Source organism: Salvelinus namaycush, chromosome 38 (assembly GCF_016432855.1).
Source record: "Salvelinus namaycush isolate Seneca chromosome 38, SaNama_1.0, whole genome shotgun sequence".
Lineage (NCBI taxonomy): Eukaryota > Metazoa > Chordata > Actinopteri > Salmoniformes > Salmonidae > Salvelinus > Salvelinus namaycush.
The window spans coordinates 5,728,885-5,753,652 of NC_052344.1; the positions used below are offsets into that span (position 1 = coordinate 5,728,885).

The 24,768-nt window shown below is 45.3% G+C and overlaps 1 protein-coding gene across 1 annotated transcript in view; it reads right to left on the reverse strand.

The window, feature by feature from the left end:
• The window catches only part of LOC120031797 (dedicator of cytokinesis protein 4-like), a 163,008-nt gene extending 141,879 nt beyond the window's left edge, over nt 1-21,129 (reverse strand). The window contains exons 1-4 of the mRNA XM_038977616.1: nt 21,124-21,129; nt 20,838-20,912; nt 20,595-20,671; nt 20,327-20,442 (exon numbers count right to left, since the gene is read on the reverse strand). Coding sequence (XP_038833544.1) covers nt 20,327-20,442; nt 20,595-20,671; nt 20,838-20,912; nt 21,124-21,129 — 274 coding nt within the window. The remainder of the gene's footprint in view (nt 1-20,326; nt 20,443-20,594; nt 20,672-20,837; nt 20,913-21,123) is intronic.
• Between the last annotated feature and the right edge of the window lie 3,639 nt (nt 21,130-24,768).

Consider the following 24,768-nt stretch of genomic DNA (forward strand, 5'->3'; position numbering starts at 1 on the left):
GCACCATGGTGTTTCAGATTCAGAGGTTGCTCATTGACTACAGATGGTGTACGTGTTGGCTGACATAACCCATATTTCACATGCCAGGCATGGAAGGGAAGGCTGTAGTAGGGCATGCAGTTGAGTCCTCATACAGGTCTTCTGCTGCTGGGGTGAGCACACAAATAATGCATGAGTGTGTTGAGGACTGCAAGGCAGGCACTCCATTATTCAGCCAAGAGTTCGAGGCACTGTTGGGTTTGTAGCTCACATAATGCCTGGAATGAACTACTCTGTCATACAGTCAATCTGTATGATTTTATAGCTCTCTGCTCCTAATCTCACCCAGCTATCCTCCTTCCCTCCAACTCTGTTTCAGTTCAGTTCAGAGGCAGTGCCACCCCTTTCAAAAAGCCTCTAATAGTAATTCCAGCTTTGAGCTGTGTAGTTTGCTTCTCTTTGCCACTGAAACCATAGATGTTATTTATTAAACATCTGCCCAGAAGCTTCCTCACTCATACTCTGTTCTACTGTGAAGCTGTGGGTTGGTTGGTTACCCCTTATGGACCTAGCTTCTCACACCTTCACCCCACTGCTGTAAATACAATTGTGTTGAGCACACATATGGGTGGTTGCGCTAGCTGGCTGGGTTTAGACTACAGTTTATACAGTGTCTCCGCCATGTTACAAGTCGTTCACCCTACACCCCATCGTGGTCTCGGCCATGTCTCGATGGTGCATGGAGAGATGGTCTCACGGAACACTCCATCTGAGATGAATTAATCATAAGAGGAGACTAGAGGCAAAGTTTCAAAGAAAATTGTAGATGTATTCCTTCCTCCCTCCCTGTGGAGAAAAGAGATCTGAGCGTGTAGTGCCCTTTCATTAAGGGTCGGTAAGGGTCGGAAACTTAAATCTAGTCGACTCCAGTACGTAGTTCTACGTATCTCGGGTCAACCAGGGAGAAGTAATACCACGAATAAAAATGAGTGAAGACATTTAGAAGTTGTTGACTATTTATTTATAACAGGTGATTTATAACGGATCAATAATGCCTTTGGTATTTTTCAGCATATGCATATATAATGCATCTCTGGTTTTTTATCGAAGCATCAAGTCTCACAAGGACATAGTGTGTCCTCTACCACTGTGAGTATCCCATGTGACTGAGTAAAGCCCATGCTCTTTGAAGAGGAGAGATGGAGAGACCACAGGGGGATAAAGGAGAGAGATAGATAGAACACCACCACAGGGATAGGAATGGTAAAGAAAAATATAGATCAACAGAGAAGCGAGGATGGACAGAGAGAGTAAAATGGATGCAGAGAACACCAACAGAGAGAAAGGTCAGTCAGGTTACAGTGTTTTCCACTGATCACGCGGTTGTGTGGATTATAACCGAGATAACACTGCAGGCTCACAGTGTCCTAGTCCCAGTTTGGTGCCATATGGTCCCTGGAAAGACACACTTACTGTACATAGTTTGAATACTTCACATAGGGTGAGACTGAGAGAGAGAGAGATGGAGAGAGAGTGAGAGGATGTCTGAGGCTGAACCACACTAGACAGACCCAGTAACCCAGATAGAACTCAGCGCTTCGTTTCCGCCAATCACCCACCATCGCTTTTCATCTACAATTCATAAAACAAGAAGAGCCATTTGCTCTGTCTGAGAGGAGAGAAGAAGAATGAACAGGAGAGGAGAGGGAAAGAAAGGAGAGGAAAGGAAAGTGATGAAGATAAATGTGTTTCTACTATTCTAGAATTATTCTCTATTCTACTCTATTTTTCATACTACTTCTACGTTCATACTTCTATTCATTACTTCCGCAGAGACCATACCATTTGTACTCTACCGTGAGTTTGTGGAGACAGGCTATGGCCAGTGATACATATTTAATGGCACCAAACCTTTCAAGTCTCCTTCTCTCCCCAGGAGTGTCCTTCTCATGTCCTTCCCTTTCTCCTAGAGAATTCCTTCAGGCATCATAACAGTCACCTTGCTTGTTAATTCAGCCAAATTAAGCTGCTCGGTGTTCATTGACTTTGTCGTTGCTGGCTTGTTGAGTTAAGTAATAGTACTTCTGGAAATCACAAGAGACTAGTACTGTATCTGTATTACAGCAGTTCTGCCTTTCATTTTATTACATCATGCTGTGTTGGTCTGCCAAGGATATCATACTGTATGCCCTACTGTAACAAACTAACAGTTGGCAATTTCCTTTTTCCGACCACAGGATAGAAATGTATAAATATATCTCATAAAAATAGCCCATTTATGATTTATGTTGTACATGTCGAGATCTTGGGACTTTAAAGTTCTATCTGCAAAAAGAGGATTCTGAGATAATTGGCTTTAATGTTCCGAACCCTCATTGGTTTGAATGGTGTCAGCAATTTCTATCTTGTATTCTTTTTAATATACTGTAACAACATGAAGTGAGTACTATATAGTACTGTACAGGTAGAGAACATTGAACAGAACAAGGCTATGTCAAAAACAACATTTTGACAAAAATGCAGATGTAACCATATAGTCCCACGCTCTCGATGTATGTATCTGACCTTTCTAAGCAACATGAAAACAGCTCCACAGTAAGAGGGTTAAATAGAGGCTATACCTATTCTCATGCTGAAGGATATTTATGAAGGACTTTCATCTGAAAATTATAGCCTTAGTTTTGGCCTTAATTGTACTGCGAAGGCTGGCTGTATTACTGTACCTAGACAGCACATCACATTACAGCATTGTCACATATAGCCTATAAGGATTAGCCAGTCTGCTCTGTAGAAGTAATACCTGCTTAAACCATAATCCTCCAGAAAATACCCATTAATACAGCGCCTTCAGAAACTATTTAAACCCCTTGACTTTTCCCACGTTTTGTTGTGTTACAGCCTGGATTTAAAATTAATTAAATTGAGATGTTTTGTCACTGGCCTACACACAATACTCCACAATGTCAAAGTGGAATTATGTTTATTTTTTTATATTTACAAATGAAAAGCTGAAATGTCTTGATTCAATAAGTATTCAACCCCTTTGTTATGGCAAGGCGAAACAAGTTTAGGAGTACAAATGTGCTCAACAAGTCACATAATATGTTGCATGCACTCACTCTGTATGAAATAACATATGTTTTACCTCATCTATGTACCCCACAAGTACAATTATCTCTAAGGTCCCTCAGTCAAGCAGTAGAGATTAGAGATAAAAGAGATTCAACCACAAACTCCAGGGAGGTTTACAAATGCCTCGCAAAGAAGGGCACCTATTGGTAAAAAAGCAGACATTGAATATCTCTTTGAGCATGGTGAAGTTATTAATTACACTTTGGATGGTGTATCAATACACCCAGTCACTACAAAGATACAGGCATCCTTCCTAACTCAGTTGCCGGAGAGGAAGGAAACCGCTCAGGGATTTCACCATGAGGCCAACGGTGATTTTAAAACAGTTACAGAGTTTAATGGCTGTGACAGGAGAAAACTGAGGATGGATCAACAACATTGTAGTTACATCACAATACTAACCTAATTGACAGATTGAAAAGAAGGAAGCCTGTACAGAACACAATATTCCAAAGCACTAAAGTAATACTGCAAAAAATGTGTCTTGGATGTATCCTGAATACAAAGAGTTATGTTTGGGGCAATTCTAATACAACACATTACTGAGTACCACTCTCAATATTTATCAGGAATCAAGGTAAGATGCAGACCGTGTCGAAGTAACAATGTTTATTACAGCAACAGGGACAAAGGAACAGGACGACAGGCAGGCTCAGGGTCAGGTCAGGCAGAGATCGGTAATACAGAGGTGGGGCAAAGGTACAGGTCGGCAGGCAGGCCCACGGTCAGGCAGAGTGGTCAGGCGGGTGGGTACAGGGTCAGGACAGGCAAGGGACAAAAACCAGGAGGACGAGAAAAGAGAGACCGGTGAAAAGCATGGGCTGACACAAAAACACTGGTTGGCTTGACAAACAAGACGAACTGGCAACAGACAAACAGAGAACACAGGTATAAATAACACAGGGGGTAATGGGGAGATGGGCGACACCTGGAGGTGGGTGGAGACAAAAGAGGTGAAACAGATCAGGGTGTGAAAATATTTGCAAGCATAGTGGTAGCTGCATCATGTTAAGGGTATGCTTGTAAACGTTAAGGACTGGGTAGTTTTTCAGGATAAAAACGAAATGGAATGGAGCTGTACACTCACAGCTGTAATCGCTGCCAAAGGTTCTCCTACATAGTATTGATACTTTTCACTTTGTCATTATGGGGTATTGTGAAGATGGGTGACATAGAAATTCCAGACTGTAACACAACAAGACTTGCAATCAGTCAAGGAGTATGAATACTTTCTGAAGGCACTGTGTGTCTTCATATGGGTGCACACATCACAATGCTATCCAGACCTAGGCTGCATCTGAAATGGCACCCTATTCACTTTAATAGTGCACTACTTTTAACCTGAACCCTATCAGAATAGGGTGCCATGTCAGATGCAGTGCTACTGTATCCCCCCTTCATTTACCAACTGGATCATAGAAGCCAACACATAGCTGAGATTAGGCCACACCACAGCTTGAAATTGAATCAGGTAGTGTAAAAGCGTGTGTGAGTGTGAGATAAGCTTACAGCCAGTCAACATTTCTGCCCATCACATTTATGCGCACGCGATCAAAGATATTGACAACAGAGTGTGCCTCCACAGATCTGAGCAGATGTAGGAGAGACGTCAGCTTCAGTCTTTTTTCTCCCCTCAGATGCGGCCTACACTTCAGAACAACATCTCCTGTAGGTAAAAATACAGCTTCCACATCTCCCGCCTCGAGACGGTAAACGTTAAAATGGAATGCACCAAGGATGTTTCCCTTTTCTTTCACTGACTTGATATTTACAAAGAACGAAGATTCAAAAGGAAACACGATTAGGTTTCTGGTGGTGCTGTTGGAATTTAATTTTGTCACTTGAATTCCCGGCATCCTGTCTGAATCAAACGACTGAAAATGCAGGTGTTTCTTGTCTTATCTCGTTCACACGTTTCTCTGATTCGCTGGAACCGTTTACCATCAAAACCCTGTAGTTGTGAGTGAGCAGAGGAGAGGAGAGGAGGGATTCAGATCCAATTATTTCCCCCTGTGCGCTAACACGTTTCCAGCTGCCGCTTCTTTCACCAGAGCTAGGCTTTAGGGCTGAGCTGAGGCGTGTTACACTGTGTGTGTGTGTGTGTGTGTGTGTGTGTGTGTGTGTGTGTGTGTGTGTGTGTGTGTGTGTGTGTGTGTGTGTGTGTGTGTGTGTGTGTGTGTGTGTGTGTGTGTGTGTGTGTGTGTGTGTGTGTGTGTGCTTGTAATCCTGTCTGCAGCGACAAATTCTAATTTCACTGCCACGAAGCTTCCCTGGGCAGCCTATAACACAGAGATTAGCGCTGGAATGTGTCCACTGTTCCTCTCTACTCACTCCCACTGCGTCCCGTTACCCACACACAAGTGGGTAGAGTCTCTGAGCCTATGAGATGCTCATAGTCCATGTGTGAGCACTGAACAGTCTGACTAAATGGCTTCTGAGAATCTACAGGAGAAGCCTACACAGGCCTGTCTACCTGTTTGTAGTTTGGCCACCCTGGCGTTTTGATATGGTACGGTGCATTTGGTGCGGGAAAACGAATAAACAGTTTTCCTCTGAGAATGGATTATTAGTTGTCTGGTATACCAGATTGACAGTATCAGTGTGAGTTCCTAGCTCGGCGGGCTGTGCCTGTGACTGTGTGTCTGTGACTAAGAGCTGCTGTCATATCGAGCCTCCATATCTCCCCTGCTGTTATAGGCTCAGTGGGAGAAATATCAATGCGCATCCGAAATAGCACCCTATTCCCTATGTAGTGCACTACTTTTCACCAGAGTCCTATGGGCCCTGTTCACTACATAGGGAATAGGGTGCAAGTTTGGATTGTTCTATGTAGGTGCAGAGCCACCTGGAGCACCATGCCCACCTGCAGTCTCCAGTCCCCTTTCACACACACACACACACACACACACACACACACACACACACACACACACACACACACACACACACACACACACACACACACACACACACACACACACACACACACACACACACAGATACATACAGACGCTGAAAGACTGACACGCATGCACACATTCACGTAGATACACACACACACACACAGAAACAAACACACACACTAGTGATACTCCTGTAATTGCTCTCCGTAGACAGTGAACTGTGCGTCTGAGGCTGGTGATGTACAGCACACTCATAATGTTATTTTGTCATTTTGTGGGATTGTGATGTGTATCTCACTGACTGGGGGTTAGTGGGTGTTGGTGTGAAAAACAGTCGGTCCTACTGACTAAAGCTCTGCCCACAAGACCTACACTAAAAAAAAAAAACGCTGGGTTGAAAACAACCCAATGTGGGTAATTATTGGACAGAACACAACTTGGGTTGTTAAAACAGACACAGTCATGGTCACATGCATGATCTGACAAATGTTACACTCCCTGAATTGCAGATGACTATCCACAATTCTTTGCTGAGATGTTAAAACAGCCATTCATTTATTTAAGCTGGTTTGTTGATGCTAGGTTATTGAGCGATGATCTACTGGGTCAGAGCAGAAGACTGGAGGCGTGGCTGAGTAGGGGTGTGGCTTTCAGATAGTTATTTTTGGCCACATGTGAGAGTAAATGCAATTCTGCTTAATCTTTTCTGTTGTATTGTCAACACGTGTTACGGTTGAGCACTGAGACTTTGGTAACTTTGATAAGGCTTACAAAAGAGTATGAGTTCCTTAAATGCATTTGCATATCCCAACATTTCTGATAGTTACTACTTTGTTATTATATTTTAATAATAGTGTTATAAATGTTGTATTAAAATATGTAATGTGCTAAAATATTTAAGGAAAATATACATTTGCAGTGTACAAACTTAACATGATGAACATGGAGGACATTTACTCTCACGGGTGGCTAAATATAATTATCTGAAAGCCCCCAATAGGCCACACCTTTGGATTACCAAAACATGTGTTAATTTAACCATCAGTTGAGCTTTTATTCACTTTCATGCTGGGTTGACACAGCAAATGGGTATTTAAAAAAAAATGTTTTCAAGGTTCAAATTTTTATGTGAAGTATATGCACAAGTAAAGTGAAATGCCTTTCTCGCAAGCTCTAAACCTAACAATGCAGTAAGCAATAACAATGTAATACCAGAAATAACACAACGTAGAACAAAAACACACGAGGAATAGAAATAAGAAGAACACAAGAAATTAAGTAAGCATACTATGTACAGGATCAGTCAGTTCCAGTGTCATATTTACAATGTGCAGGGATACTGACCGTGAAACGAGGTAGATATGTATAGGGGTAAGGTGACTAGTCATCAGGATATAATAAACAGAGTAGCAGCAGTGTATATGATGATTGTATGTCAGTGGGTGTGTGTGTAGAGTTATGTGAGTGTAAATGTATGTGCATATTATGTGTGTGTGAGCAAATTATGGAGTGAGTGTTTGTGTGTGTGTGTTGGAGTGTCAGTGTGCATGAGTGTGTATGGCCCTGTGAGTGTGCATAGAGACCACTTAAAATTTCCCTTCAATATTTTTCCACATTACATAGTTTAATATACAATTACAACATTTTATAACAATGTGGTAACTATCCCAACATGGGGATATGCATAGCCACATGAGGAACTCAACTTGTGTACGCCTAATTAAACTACAAAAGTGTCAGTGCTCAATCTTAACGTGTGTTGACAAGACAATAGAACAGGAATTACATTTACTCTCTTGGTGGCCAAAAATAACTATCTGAAAGCCACGCCCCTACTAAGCCAAGCCTCCTGCCTTCTGATCTGACCCGGTGGATCATAGCTCATAAACCCAATTACAGTAAGTGACCCAACTGGCTGGGTCATAAATAACCCAACGTGGGTTCTTTTTACCCAGCACTAAGTTATTTTTAACCCAGCATTATCTAGACACAGACATAGTGGTGATTACACTGGTAGCTGGTACCACAGGGCAAACAAACACATCATTTCTGTCTCTCTGATATAAGCCTTGATGCACAGATGCATGGTATAATTAGTGTGTGTGTGTGTGTGTGTGTGTGTGTGTGTGTGTGTGTGTGTGTGTGTGTGTGTGTGTGTGTGTGTGTGTGTGTGTGTGTGTGTGTGTGTGTGTGTGTGTGTGTGTGTGTGTGTGTGTGTGTGTGTGTGTGTGTGTGTGTGTGTGATTAGAGTGTGTATATATGGCCTAATGCCCTACAGTAAATACATGCTGCTCACACCTTTAATTGTAGCATGTAACACCTAGCGTTTCATAGCACATACATGCGCTGTCCTTGCCCTGACGACTTGAAATGAGATGCATCACAGTCACACTGATATAATCCGATTGAAATATACCGGTAGTAAAAGGCAGTACACTGGTCAGAGAAACAACACATGTTGCATTGTGATCTAAATGTAGAACCGAGGCAAATAACACATTCTGCATTGTCTATCAATATCTGAATATATTGTCGAACAATATACAGTGCCTTCAGAAGGTATTCATACCCCTTGACTTATTTAGCATTTTCTTGTGTCACAGCCTGAATTCGAAATGGAAGAAATATTTTTGTTTTCTCGCCCTTCCACACAGAATACCCCATAATGACAAAGTGAGAACAAAATAAGTAAAATTTTCATAAGTATTCACACGCCTGAGTCAATTTTTATAGAAGCATCTTTGGCAGTGATTACAGCTCTGAGTCTTTCTAGGTAAGTCTCCAACAGCTTTCCACACCTGGATTGTGCAACATTTGCCCATTATTGTTTTCAAAATCTTCAAGCTCTGTCAAATTGGTTGTTGATCATTGCTAGACAACCATTTCAGGTCTTGCCATAGATTTTCGAGTAGATTTAAGTTAAAACGGTAACTCGCCCACTAAGGAACATTCACTGTCTTCTTCGTAAGCAACTCTAGTGTGGATTTGCCCTTGTGTTTAAGGTTATTGTCCTGCTGAAAGGTGAATACATCTCCCAGTGTCTGGTGGAAAGCTGACTGAAGCAGGTTTTCCTCTAGGATTTTGCCTGTGCTTAGCTCCATTCTGTTTCGTTTTTTTAATCTGTCAATCAGGTCAGTATTGTGGAGTAATTACAATGTTGTTCATCCATCCTCAGTTTTCTCCTATCACAGCCATTAAACTCTGTAACTCTTTGAAAGTCACCATTGACCTCATGGTGAAATCCCTGAGTGGTTTTCTTACACCCAGACACCTATATCTACTTAGTGACTGGGTGTATTGATACACCATCAAAAGTATAATTAATTACTTCACCATGCTCAAAGGGATATTCAATGTCTGCTTTTTCATTTTTTTCCCATCTACCAATAGGTGTCCGTCTTTGTGATGCATTGGAAAACCTCCCTAGTCTTTGTGGTTGAATCTGTGTTTGAAATGCACTTCTCGACTGAGGAACCTTACAGATAATTGTATGTGTGGGGGACAGAGATGAGATAGTAATTGGAAAATCATGTTAAACTGTGATAATGTGCGTCTAGGTGGTAGGTGTAGGAGTCAGGCGCAGGAGAGCAGGGATGTCTGAGAAGCGTGTTTTAATAAGACAGTCCACCAACACAGGAATGGCACAATCGAAAAGGTACAACGCCCTCGACAACAGAGAACCCGTACAAACGCACGGAGGAACAAACAAAGTTCCGACACTCATACACTTAAGAATCTGTGAAAACAAATAACGGTATAATCTAACCGAGCACATCACAATAAAAGACAAATCCCGCACAAACTTAGGCAGGCAACAGGTTACAATTATACACACAGAAATTAACGCAAATGAAACTAGGTGTGAAAAAGAACCAAAGACAAAACAAACAGAAAATGAAAAAGGGATCGGTGATGGCTAGTAGACCGGCGATGCCGACCGCCGAGCACTGCCCGAACAGGGAGAGGAGCTACCTTCGGTAGAAGTCGTGACATAAACACTATTATTGCACACAGAGTGAGTCCCATGCAACTTTCTATGTGACTTGTTGACAGTGGTGGAAAAAGTATCCAATTGTCATACTTGAGTACTACAAGATGGCGCCGGAGAAGAAGGCTGACGTTTTACTTGTTCCTATCCAATTGTGTTTTTTGTTTGTTTCTTTGCATTGTTTGTAACTTATTTTTTAACTTATTTTGTACATAATGTTGCTGCTACCGTCTCTTATGACTGAAAATAACTTCTGGACATCAGAACTGCGATTACTCATCACGGACTGGCAGAGTCCGACGAGCCCGATGTGAATGACATACTGCTTTCCCGGGAAAAGGCCCAGATCCCTATCATTTGCGTGAAGAGGAGGCGGAGAAAAAGGGGTCAGAGGTGGCAGCCGCCTTCTGAGATTTTGAGAAACGCCTTCCATTCTGCTAGCAAACGTATAATCTTTGCAAAATAAAATCGATGACCTACGCGAAAGATCAAACTACCAATGGGACATTCAAAAACTGTAATGTCTTATGATTCACGGAGTTGTTGCTGAACGACGACATTATCAACATACAGCTGGCTGGTTATACACTGTATCTGCAGGATAGAACAGCGGCGTCTGGTAAGACAAAGGGCGGCGGACTGTGTATTTCTGTCAATAACAGCGGGTGCACGATATCTAAGGAAGTCTCAAGGTTTTGCTCGCCTGAGGTAGAGTATCTCATGATAAGCTGTAGACCACACTATCTACCTAGAGAGTTTTCATCTGTATTTTTCGTAGCTGTCTACATACCACCACAGACTGAGTCTGGCACTAAAACTGCACTCAATGAGCTGTATTCCTCCATAAGCAAACAGGAAAACGTTCACTCAGAGCCGTTGCTCCTAGTGGCCGGGGACTTTAAGGCAGGGAAACTTAAATCGGTCTTGCCAAATTTCTATCAGCATGTTAAATGTGAGACCAGAGGGAAAAAAACTCTGGGCCACCTTTACTCCACACACAGAGACGCGTACAAAGCTCTCCTTCGCCCTCCATTTGGCAAATCTGACCATAATTCTATCCTCCTTATTCCTGCTTAGAGGCAAAAGTTAAAGCAGGAAGCAGCAGTGACTCAATCAATAAAAAAGAGGTCAGATGAAGCAGATGCTAAGCTATAGGACTGTTCTGCTGGCACAGACTGGAATATGTTCCGGTATTCCTCCGATGGCACTACATCAGTAATTGGTACACCACATCAGTAATTGGCTTCATCAATAAGTGCATCAATAACATCGTCCCCACAGTGACCGTACGTACATGCCTCAACCAGAAGCCATGGATTACAGGCAACATCCGCAATGAGCCAAAGGCTAGAGCTACCGGTTTCAAGGAGCGGGACTCTTACACGGAAACTTATAAGAAATCACCTAATGCCCTCCGAAGTACCATCAATACAGGACTAAGATTGAATCGTTGTCACGCCCTGACCTTAGAGATCCTTTTTATGTCTCTATTTTGGTTTGGTCAGGGCATTCTATGTTTTGTTCTATGTTGTCCTTTTCTATGTGTTTGGCCTGGTATGGTTCCCAATCAGAGGCAGCTGTCAATCGTTGTCTCTGATTGAGAACCATACTTAGGTATCCTGTTCCCACCTGTGTTTGTGGGTTATGGCACGAGGCCTCCAACGAAGGCCGTCAGTCCGGAGCCTCCAGCGACGCCATCTAGTCCGGAGCCCCCAGCGACGCCCTCTAGTCTGGAGCCTCCAGCGACGCCCTCTAGTCCGGAGCCTCCAGCGACGCCCTCTAGTCCGGAGCCTCCAGCGACGCCCTCTAGTCCGGAGCCTCCAGCAACGGGCTTCAGTCCGGAGCAGCCGGAGTCTCCCTCCTGTCCGGAGCAGCCGGAGTCTCCCTCCTGTTCGGAGCTGATGGAGTCGCCCTCCTGTCCAGAGCAGCCGGAGTCGCCCTCCTGTCCGGAGCTGCCGGAGTCGCCCTCCTGTCCGGAGCTGCCGGAGTCGCCCTCCTGTCCTGGGCTGCCGGAGTCGCCCTCCTGTCCGGAGCTGCCGGAGTCGCCCTCCTGTCCAGGGCTGCCGGAGTCACCCTCCTGTCCGGAGCTGCCGGAGTCGCCCTCCTGCCCGGATGTCCGGAGCTGCCGGAGTCGCCCTCCTGCCCGGAGCTGCCGGAGTCGCCCTCCTGTCCGGAGCTGCCGGAGTCGCCCTCCTGTCCGGGGCCCGCTGCGAGGGTCCCCAGTCCGGGGTCGGAGGCAAGGGTCTCCGCTCTAGAGGCGCCACCTAAGTGGGCCAAGTTTAAGGTGGAGCGGGGTCCACGTCCCGCACCAGAGCCGCCACCGCAGATAGATGCCCACCCAGACCCTCCCATATAGGTTTAGGTTTTGCGGCCGGAGTCCGCACCTTTGGGGGGGGGTTGATTTTCGTACTTTGGCCACCGAGAGTGCCTGGAATCCGGAGTCTCTTTTCGATACTTTTTTACACAGATTATCTGAGGACAAAAAGGATGAGCTAGCTGCTCGGGGATTTCCGATGGACCTCGAATTCCTTTATCGTCCTTACCATTAAAATCGATGGATGTCTAAGAGCAAAAGGAGGTCTGGTCTCGGGCACACTTGTGCACCCGCTATGGCGCGTTCACCTCCAAGGCAATCCGGAAGTTTCCGAAGGCAGCTCTTCCGAGAGGATCCGAAGCCACCCGAGCCTCTCGGGAATCTACGACGGGTGAGTTGGATACTCCTGGGCCTATGCAATTGGGAAGAGCTAGGTTATCAGTCAGGGAACGCTCACGAAGGATGAATAATAACTGTTGTCTGTACTGTGAGGGGCAGGATATTTTATAGCTACCTGCCCTATTAGGAAACCCTTGTCTCTAGTGGGTACCAGTACTATGGTGAGTCAGACTGGGAGTTCCCTAATTCCCATCACCCGCACACCCCTTTTTGCTCTTGTGCTGTGGGGGGACCAATCTAAGTCTCTCCGAGTGCTCATTGGCTCTGGGGCTGATGAAAATGTTATGGATGCAACGATAGCTTCGGAGCTTGGCATTCCCACTCAGCCTCTCTCTGTGCCCATGGATGCTAGTGCACTGGATGGCCGCTCTATAGGGGAAATCACCCATAGAACTGTACCCGTTCAATTACGGGTTTCTGGTAACCACAGTGAGACAACACAGTTCCTCCTCATTGCATCTCCCCATGTTCCGGTTGTTTGAAATTTTCATGGCTTCAAAAGCACAATCCAATGATTGATTGGACCACAAGCTCTATCCTGGGTTGGAGCCCATTTTGCCATTCCCACTGCCTTCAAGCAGCCCAGCCTTCCTCAAGTCATCTTCCTCAGGATTTTAGCAAGAATGTGGATGTCTCTGCTATCCCCTCAGAATACCATGACCTCCTGGAAATGTTCAGTAAGGCACGTGCTACTTCCCTTCGCCCGCACCATCCTTATGATTGTGCCATTGATCTTCTCCCAGGCACTACACCACCTCGGGGTTGATTGTATTCTCTGTCTGAACCAGAGACCAAAGCTATGGAGGAGTACATAGAGGAGTCTCTGGCCACTGGGGCCGTCCGTCCGTCTGCATCTCCTGCCGGCGCAGGGTTTTTCTTTGTGGAGAAGATGGACATGACCCTGTGTCCGTGCATTGACTACCAGGGACTTAATGATATTACTGTCAAGAATCGTTACCCCCTACCTCTCCTCTCCTCAGCATTTGAACCTCTCCAAGGGGCCACCATATTTTACACGTTGGACCTTCGAAATGCCTACCACCTGGTTCGGACACGCGAGGGGGAGGAGTGGAAGACAGCCTTCAACACAGCCGGTGGACATTATGAGTACCAGGTCATGCCGTTTAGACTCACCAACACCCCCGCTGTTTTCCAGGCTTTGGTCAATGATGTGTTTCGGGACAGGCTAAACCGGTTTGTGTTCGGGTACCTTGACGACATCCTGTTTTTTTCCCCGATCTGCACAAGAACATGTTCTTCATGTCAGACAGGTCCTTCAGCGTCTCCTGGAGAACCAACTGTTCGTGAAAGCCGAGAAGTGTGAGTTCCACCGCTCTACAATCACCTTTCTGGGATCTGTCAATGCTGAGGGCAATGTTCAGATGGATCCTGGAAAGGTGAAAGCAGTGGTGGATTGGCCTCAACCAATGACCAGGGTGGAGTGGTAGTGGATGCTTCGGATGTTGGAGTGGGGGCCATCTTGTCCCAGCAATCTGCCTGAACTTATTTAGGCTTGCCATAACAAAGGGTGTGAATACTTATTGACTCAAGACATAAAAAAACAGAATTCCACTTTGGCGTTATTGGGTATTGTGTGTAGGCAAGTGACAAAAGGTTTTCAATTGAATACATTTTAAATTCAGGCTGTAACACAGCAAAAGGTGAAAAAAATCTTGGGGTGGGAATACTTTCTGAAGACACTGTACATCATGCCGATAATATAGCTAGGAGATTAAATGTATGCGAAACAAATGACTATGAATGCCTTGCATTGCAGTGACATTCAAGTAAACAACCTACATTCTCTATATCTCATATTCCATCAATATTTACACCATATATCAGGATGATGCAAGTATGAGACTGAGTAAAATGAATATTAGTGTGTTGTGGTGTCTATGTTTGCACAGTGCTGTGCTGTATGTTATCAGAGGACGCAGCTCACAGGTTTAGTGTGTTTAAGCTGTAACAGCAAGAGATGACTGATGGTGGGGAGAAACACGTCAACAGATTTATAAATCACCACGGGGGATGAGATACCGTGTATTTATGTGACTGCAATATCAAAGCAGAACCCCTCACATACCATTGAATGTACCATAGACACAGTACATATACAGTGCATACAACAAGTATACAGTACATACTGAACATACAGTGCCTCGAGAAAGTATTCAGACCCCTTGACCTTTTCCACATTTTGTTACGTCACAGCCTTATTTTATAATTGATTAAATAAAACATTTCCTCATCAATCAACACGCAATACCGCCATAATGACAAAGCAAAAACAGGTTTTTAGACATTTTCGCAAAAGTATAAAAAACAACAAACAGAAATACCATATTTACATAAGTATTCAGACCCTTTGCTATGAGACTCAAATATGAGCTCAGGTGCATCCTGTTTCCATTGATCATCCTTGAGATGTTTCTACAACTTCATTGGAGTCTACCTGTGGTAAATTTAATTGATTGGACATGATTTGGAAAGGCACACACCTGTCTACAGTTGACAGTGCATGTCAGAGCAAAAACCAAGCCATGAGGTCAAAGGAATTGTTTGTAGAGCTCCGAGACAGATTTGTGTCGAGGCACAAATCTGGGGAAGGGTACCAAAACATTTCTGCAGCATTGACGGTCCCCAAGAAGACGGTGGCCTCCATCATTTTTAATTTAAAAACGTTTGCAACCACCAAGACTCTTCCTAGAGCTGGCCACCCAGCCAAAATTAGCAATCAGGGGAGAAGGGACTTGGTCAGGGAGGTGAGAGAGCTCCAGTGTTCCTCTGTAGAAATGGAAGAACTTTCCAGAAGGACAACAATCTCTACAGCACTCCACCAATCAGACCTTAATGTTAGATCGGCCCGACGGAAGCCATTATTCACTCTACGCTGAAGCATGGTGGTGGCAGCATCTTGTGGTGGAGATGTTTTTCAGTGGCAGGAACTGGGAGAACGGAGCAAAGTACAGAGAGATCATTGATGAAAACCTGCTCCAGAGCGCTCAGGACCTCAGACTGGGGCGAAGGTTCACCTTCCAACAGAACAACAACCCTAAGCACACAGCTAAGACAATGCAGGAGTGGCTTCGGGACAAGTCTCTGAATGTCCTTGAGTGGCCCATCCAGAGCCCGGACTTGAACCCGATCGAATATCTCTGGAGAGACCAGAAAATAGCTGTGCAGCGATGCTCCCCATCCAACCTGACAGCGCTTGAGAGGATCTGCAGAGAAAAATGGGAGAAACTCCCCAAATACAGGTGTGGCAAGCTTGTAGCATCATACCTGTTACGTTCCCCCGTTTCTGTGTTGTAGCTTGTGTATTTGAGTGTGTGTTTCAGGAGATGGCTTCCTGAGTTCTCCCCAAGCAGCTGATTGGTCGGCCCCAATTGATGATTGGAGAGCTGACCCCGCCCCCTCGTCAAGACGCAGCTGTCTCCAATTAGCAATGCCTTCTGAAGCTGTATAAGCCAGTGTTCTGTTGTTCAGAAGAGAGAGATCATAGGCAGGCTGAGATCATTGCTGGAGAGATTGAATGTGATATAGATCATTGCTGAGAGAGGAGGTTGATGGCTGAGGGTTATAGCATGTTGGTCATTGGTATGTACTGTGTTAGTTGTTGCTGGGAGCAGTTGGTATGTTCTGTGTGAGATTGTTGCTCAGATAGAGCTTATTTGATGTCCTTTGTTTCATAGTTTGTTTGAGTAATTGTTTGTTATCCTGTTTCATTTGTTCCCAGGGGGAAGGGGAAGGTACCTAGGGAGTGCTTAGGCAAGAGGCCCGTGGGCATACATATACCCGTAGTATATTCACTGTCTAGGCACACTAGGTAAGACCTGGGCGGACCACCCCCTGTATTTTGGTTAGGGCACCAGGTGGTGTTAGGTAAGTAGTGGGTAGGCAGGTTAGATAGGAGAGGGGGAGCTTTGATATTTACTTTCTTTGCTTTGGTTCCGTCCAGCCCCTTTTCCCCATATTACAGTGTAAAGGAATAAAATCCTTGTAAACGGTCAATTCTGCCTTTTGTCGTCCTTTCTCACACCTACAGTCCCATACCTATTTCACTTCACGGAGAGTTGAGTTGTAGCAGGGTGTTGCGTTCCCTCTTCTTAGAGGCGTGCGTAACAATACCCAAGAAGACCCAAGGCTGTAATCGCTGGCAAAGGTGCTTCAACAAAGTACCGAGTAAAGGGTCTGAATACTTATGTAAATGTTATATTTCAGTTTTTTACTTTTAATACATTTGCAAAAATGTATAAAAACCTGCTTTTGCTTTGTCATTATAAGATATTGTGTGTAGATTGATGAGGGGAAAAAACGATTTAATCAATTTTAGAATAAGGCTGTAACTTAACAAAAAGTCAAGGGGTCTGAATACTTTCCGAATGCACTGTACATACATGCATAGACCTAAAAATATATATATATTGGAAATGATGCAGAAAATTAAATTAGTCAAAGCCACAATCTATCTGCAATATTGAAGCTGATCTACCCTTTAAAAAATGTTAAATAAATACACACATACGGAAGATACAGTCAATAGGCATACATTACAAACGCAATGAACGATACATACAACAATACATAAATCATGTGTGTAGCTTTCTGCCTTTGTAACATGAATTGTGGTGAATGTTGAAGTCGGGGCTCATTATACCCAGAGCAATACAGTGTGAAACATATTCAGCCTGCTGTGTCTGTTGTCTGTAGCAGCTGAAGGCCAGGGAAGAGCAGATCAAAGCTGGGGTAGAGATGGAATCATGGGTAGTTGTGGCAGCGCAGTGTGTAGACTGACACAGTGGGAGAGGCACGGGACTGCAGTCTGATAACCTGCAGACTGGGAGCACTGGCCTGGGAGTACTGGCTATCCCACAATGCCCCTGTATGCTACACACATACACACACACATGCACACTCCCACACAAACATATAGAGAGATAAACACACACACAAATGTTCGCCTGAATCCACACACACTGACACAAACACATGGAGAGGCAAACACACACACACACACACACACACACACACACACACACACACACACACACACACACACACACACACACAGCACATCCCATGCCATCCCTACCACATCAAAAACCCTCCTCAAATGTCAGACCTCCACATCAAACAGAATGTCCTACATTACCAAATGTCTAGCCTGTCAGATGACTAGATATAATATATACATTCCCTCTTCACTTGACAGTCTCATCTTGTCCACATAAACTTTTGTACAGTCCTACAAAGTCTTGTGATCTTTTTAGTGCATGTTTTAGCTACAGTCTTGGTACTTGGTACTCTTGGCACAGCTTTTACAGATACTATTGATTGAAGTGGACGGCTGCTTCAGTGAAGGAGATATCAGCATGCGTGTTTTATCACCGAAGGTATTCGGGCTGTCAGTGGCTGCTTTCATAACCAACAAAACCCCCACATACTGTACACACACACACACACCTCCTTCAGTGATGGTTAGAAAATAGATTGAGCTCAACAAGCCCTGGCGGAGAATCGTTGTAGGCGAGTGAGCTCGGCTTAATTTGTTTCCCTCTCACTGCGTTGCTTAGTGTTTATATAAAAATGTTGCTCCATCTGCTCCTTGGAGTGGAAAATTGTGTCCCTTCTTCGACATAAACAGAGATGGTATAGTTTTATCGCCACCGATGGGCCTGGGAAGATTTCCACACATACAGTGTCTTCCGAAAAATAATCGCACCCCTTGACATTTTTCACATTTTGCTGTGTTACAGCCTGAATTTTAAATGGATTAAATCGAGATTTTGTATCATTGCCTTACACACAATGCTCTATAATGACAAAGTGGAATTATGTTTTTCGTAAGTTTTACAATTTAATTATAAATTAAAAGCTGACATTTCTTGAGTTAATAAGACAACCTAATTTGTTATGGCAATAATGTTTTATATAATAAGTTGCATAGACTCACTCTGTGCAACAATAGTGTTTAAATTATTTTTGAATGACTACCTCATCTCTGTACCCAACATATAAAACTATTTGTAAGGTGTCATGGTTCCACCTGTCACCAGAGGGCGGCAGAGACCGCCCTAGAGACATTAACGACACTCAGGTGTGTCCTATTTAGTCGTTATGATTTCCCTGTTAAAAGAGGTGTGTTTTCTGTTGCCCTTTGCAGAAGCTTGAATTGTTTACCATGTGTGTTTGTTTCCTGAGTGAGTTTATGAGACATAGTGTTTGTTGGTTTTCAAGTGTACTGTGATCCTGCGGCTATCGTTTCTCAGTAAAGAATTATGTTTATCCTTAATCCCTGATTCCTCATCTGGTCTCTTCTCTGCACCTGGGTCCAACCTCACCATGTCACAGCAAGCTTCTGCCTCAACATGGACCCAGCAGAGATTACCCAGATCCAGAATGCTATAACCCATCAAGGAGCACTATTGGGCCGGCAGCAAGAACAACTCTCCCAAATATCAGAGACCCTCCGGGCACTTACAGATTCCCTCCAAAAATGGCCCAGCCCAGGAGAGGCCAATGCCCAAGTCTCATCGCAAAGTGCTACAAGCGCCGCCATAGTTCCTCCAGGGAACCTGCACCAGGAACCCAAGATCCCAGCCCCCGGGCGGTATAATGGCCACCCCTGGAGGATGCAAGGGGTTCCTCACTCAGTGCTCTCTGGTGTTCGAGCTACAGTCCTCCTCGTCCCACACCGATTGAGTCATGATTGCCTTTATCGTCTCTCTACTCTCGGGCAAGACCCTGGCGTGGGCAACGACGGTGTGGGAACAGCAACCACCATCCTGCAGCTCCATATTAGTCTTCACTGCCGAGCTGCGATGAGTCTTCAACCACCCAGTCGGCGGACGAGAAACAACAAGCCAACTGTTCAACCTCCGCCAAGAGGCATAACCAGTGGCATACTTCGCCATTGATTTCTGCACCTTAGCTGCTGAGAGTGGGTGGAATACTGAGGCACTGGTCACCGTTTTCCACCAGGGTCTGTCTAACTCCATCAAGGATGAACTGGCCACTTGGGAATTTGGAGAGGACCTCGAGTCCCTGATAACGCTGGCCATCAGGATGGACATCCGAGAATGTGTGAGACATGGCCTTTTTGACACCATCCCGGTTTCCGGTTTCCCAGGCAGCTGGGACACACACGTCTGAGCCCACAGGAACGTGAGAGGCGCATGCGCGACAGCTGCTGCCTCTACTGTGGAGTTCTCAGCCATCTCCGTTTTACATGCCCAGAGTTAACGGGAAACGCCAGGGCTCGCCAGGACAAGGGGAGACCCTGACGAGCTGTGCAGTTACACCCCCGGTCACCGTCTGACACTACCCGCAACCCTCCATTGGGACAACCGTCAGCACCACATTCAAGTCTTCGTGGACTTCGGGGTCGCGGATAATCTCATTGACCAATACTTCACCAGAGAATTACAAATCCCCTTGGTGAATTGTCCCATCCATCTGCAGATTCTAGCCCTCAAAGGACACCCCATCGGCTCCGGCCAGGTGGAATATCAGACCAAGCCCATTCTACTGCAGGTTGGGGTGAACCACTCTGAGACTCTTAATTTTTTTTTGATCCCTGCTCCCGAGAACCCCCTTATCCAAGCGTACCCCTGGCTAGTGCTACGTATCCCACTATCCTCCTGGTCCACGGGACACCTAGACTGGGGAAAGACATCTCCCCGGCTCCACCTCTCCCTGGGGCCGTCTGTACTCCCTCTCGACCCCTGAAATAGCAATCATGGACAATTACATCCGGGAGTTGCTGGAGGCAGGTTTCATTCGCTCCACTACATACCCAGCTCGTGCAGGCTTCTTTGTGGGAAAGAAGGATGGAGGCCTGCGAACAGTATTGCGATTAAGAATCGTTACCCCTTACCCCTGATGTCCACCGCCTTGGACTTGGCCCATGGGGCCCAAGTCTTCACCAAACTGGACCTCTGCAAAGCTTACAATCTGGTGAGAATCAGGGAGGGAGATGAATGGAAGACTGCCTTTAACACCCCCAGTGGCCACTGAGTATTTAGTCATGCCCTTCGGATTATCGAACACACCAGCAGTCTTCCAAGCATTAGTCAATGACACACTTAGGGATATGATGCATCGGTTTGTCATTGTTTACCTCGACATCATCCTGATCTTCTCCAAGACCCTTCTGGAACACATCCTGCACATCCGCCAAGTCCTGAGATGCCTCCTGCAGAGTTAACTATGAACTAAGATAGAGAAGTGTGAGTTATATGTATCCCAAGTTTCTTTCCTGGGCCACATTATCTCTAGCACCGGCATCCAAATGGACCCCGTAAAGGTGAGGGCGGTCACCGACTGGCCCCGTAGCGCCTCACTTAAACAAGTCCTCACCAAAGTTGTTTTATACTCAACTTTGGTGCGGTGGCAGCACCTCTCACGGCCATAACCCTAAACTCCCAGAACCGTAAAAAACGGAACAAGCCACACTGTTTAATATGTTTTGGGACTGTTACAAACAGTCTGGTTTCTGGGAATTAATATTTAAATGTTTCTCTTATATATATCTCAGCAAAAAAATAAACGTCCTCTCACTTTCAGCTGTGTTTATTTTCAGCAAACTTAACATGTTTAAGTATTTGTATGAACATAACAAGATTCAACAACTGAGACATACATTTAACAAATTCCACAGACATGTGACTAACAGAAATGGAATAATGTGTCCCTGAACAAAGGGGGGGTCAAAATCAAAAGTAACAGTCAGTATCTGGTGTGGCCACCAGCTGCATTAAGTACTGCAGTGCATCTCCTCCTCATGGACTGCACCAGATTTGCCAGTTCTTACTGTGACATGGTACCTCACTCCTCCACCAAGGCACCTGCAAGTTCCCGGACATTTCTAGGGTGATTGGCCCTAGCCCTCACTCAAATAAAATAAAATTTTATTTGTCACATACACATGGTTAGCAGATGTTAATGCGAGTGTAGCGAAATGCTTGTGCTTCTAGTTCCGACAATGCAGTAATAACCAATGAGTAATCTAACCTAACAATTCCACAACTACTACCTTATACACACAAGTGTAAAGGGATAAAGAATATGTACATAAAGATATATGAATGAGTGATGGTACAGAACGGCATAGGCAAGATGCGGTAGATGGTATCGAGTACAGTATATACATATGAGATGAGTAATGTAGGGTATGTAAACATAAAAGTGCATAGTTTAAAGTGGCTAGTGATACATGTATTACATAAAGATGGCAAGATGCAGTAGATGATATAGAGTACAGTATATACATATACATTATATTAAGTGGCATTGTTTAAAGTGGCTAGTGATACATTTTTGATCAATTTCCATTATTAAAGTGAGCTGGAGTTGAGTCGGTATGTTGGCAGCAGCCACTCGATGTTAGTGGTGGCTGTTTAACAGTCTGATGGCCTTGAGATAGAAGCTGTTTTTCAGTCTCTCGGTCCCTGCTTTGATGCACCTGTACTGATCTCGCCTTCTGGATGATAGCGGGGTGAACAGGCAGTGGCTCGGGTGGTTGTTGTCCTTGATGATCTTTATGGCCTTCCTGTGACATTGGGTGGTGTAGGTGTCCTGGAGGGCAGGTAGTTTGCCCCCAGTGATGCGTTGTGCAGACCTCCCTACCCTCTGGAGAGCCTTACGGTTGTGGGTGGAGCAGTTACCGTACCAGGCGGCAATACAGCCCGACTGGATGTTCTCGATTGTGCATCTGTAGAAGTTTGTGAGTGCTTTTGGTGACAAGCCAAATTTCTTCAGCCTCCTGAGGTTGAAGAGGGGTTGCTGCGCCTTCTTCACAACGCTGTCTGTGTGGGTGGACCAATTCAGTTTGTCCGTGATGTGTACGCCGAGGAACTTAAAACTTACTACCCTCTCCACTACTGTCTCGTCAATGTGGATAGGGGGATGCTCCCTCTGCTGTTTCCTGAAGTCCACAATCATCTCTTTTGTTTTGTTGACGTTGAGTGTGAGGTTATTTTCCTGACACCACACTCCGAGGGCCCTCACCTCCTCCCTGTAGGCCGTCTCGTCGTTGTTGGTAATCAAGCCTACCACTGTAGTGTCGTCCGCAAACTTGATGATTGAGTTGGAGGCGTGCATGGCGACGCAGTCGTGGGTGAACAGGGAGTACAGGAGAGGGCTCAGAACGCACCCTTGTGGGGCTCCAGTGTTGAGGATCAGCGGGGTGGAGATGTTGTTACCTACCCTCACCACCTGGGGGCGGCCCGTCAGAAAGTCCAGTACCCAGTTGCACAGGGCGGGGTTGAGCTTGATGACGAGTTTGGAGGGTACTATGGTGTAAAATGCTGAGCTGTAGTCGGTGAACAGCATTCTCACATAGGTATTCCTCTTGTCCAGATGGGTTAGGGCAGTGTGCAGTGTGGTTGCGATTGCGTCGTCTGTGGACCTATTGGGGCGGTAAGCAAATTGGAGTGGGTCTAGGGTGTCAGGTAGGGTGGAGGTGATATGGTCCTTGACTAGTCTCTCAAAGCACTTCATGATGACGGAAGTGAGTGTTACGGGGCGGTAGTCGTTTAGCTCAGTTACCTTAGCTTTCTTGGGAACAGGAACAATGGTGGCCCTCTTGAAGCCTGTGGGAACAGCAGACTGGGATAAGGATTGATTGAATATGTCCGTAAACACACTCTCCGATCCAAGAGATCCCAGACATGCTCAATGGGATTGAGATCCGGGCTCTTCGCTGGCCATGGCAGAACACTGACATTCCTGTCTTGCAGGAAATCACGCACAGAATGAGCAGTATGGCTGGTGGCATTGTCATGCTGGAGGGTCATGTCAGGATGAGCCTGCAGGAAGGGTACCACATGAGGGAGGAGGATGTCTTCCCTGTAACGCACAGCGTTGAGATTGCCTGCAATGACAACAAGCTCAGTCCGATGAGGCTGTGACACACCGCCCCAGACCATGATGGACCCTCCAACTCAATCCCGCTCCCGCTCCAGAGTACAGGCCTCGGTGTCACGTTCATTCCTTCGACGATAAACGCGAACCCGACCATCACCCCTGGTGAGACAAAACCGCGACTCGTCAGTGAAAAGCACTTTTTGCCAGTCCTGTCTGGTCCAGCGATGGTGAGTTTGTGCCCATAGGCGACCGTGTTGCCGGTGATTTCGGTTGAGGACCTGCCTTACAAGAGGCCTACAAGCCCTCAGTCCAGCCTCTCTCAGCTTATTGCGGACAGTCTGAGCACTGATGGAGGGATTGTGCGTTCCTGGTGTAACTCGGGCAGTTGTTGTTGCCATCCTGTACCTGTCCTGCAGGTGTGTGTTCGGATGTACCGATCCTGTGCAGTTGTTATTATACGTGGTCTGCCACTGCGAGGACAATAAGCTGGCCGTCCTGTCTCCCTGTAGCGCTGTCTTAGGAGTCTCACAGTACGGACATTGCAATTTGCCCTGGCCACATCTGCAGTCCTCATGCCTCCTTACAGCATACCTAAGGCACGTTCACGCAGATGAGCAGGGACCCTGGGCATCTTTCTTTTGGTGTTTTTCAGAGTCAGTAGAAAGGCCTCTTTAGTGTCCTAAGTTTTCATAAATGTGACCTTAATTGCCTACCGTCTGTAAGCTGTTAGTGTCTTAACGACCGTTCCACAGGTGCATGTTCATTAATTGTTTATGGTTCATTGAACAAGCATGGGAAACTATGTTTAAACCCTTTACAATGAAGATCTGTGAAGATATTTGGATTTTTATGAATTATCTTTGAAAGACAGGGTCCTGAAAAAGGAACGTTTCTTTTTTTGCTGTGTGTATACGTATCTATGACACTGTTATAGATCCGTCTCCCCTTACAGCCATTTTTGAAGTACTGCCCATAGGTACCCGCCTGTCAAGAATTCAGTCGTACTCTGTTACTTAAACTTCTTGCCGTACGGATCCCTTTAGCGGGATCATTTTCGTAAACAACCGCTGAATTGCAGAGCGCCAAATTCAAAAATAATACAACAAATATTTATAATCATGAAATCACAAGTGAAATATACCAAAACACAGCTTAGCTTGTTGTTAATCCACCTATTGTGTCAG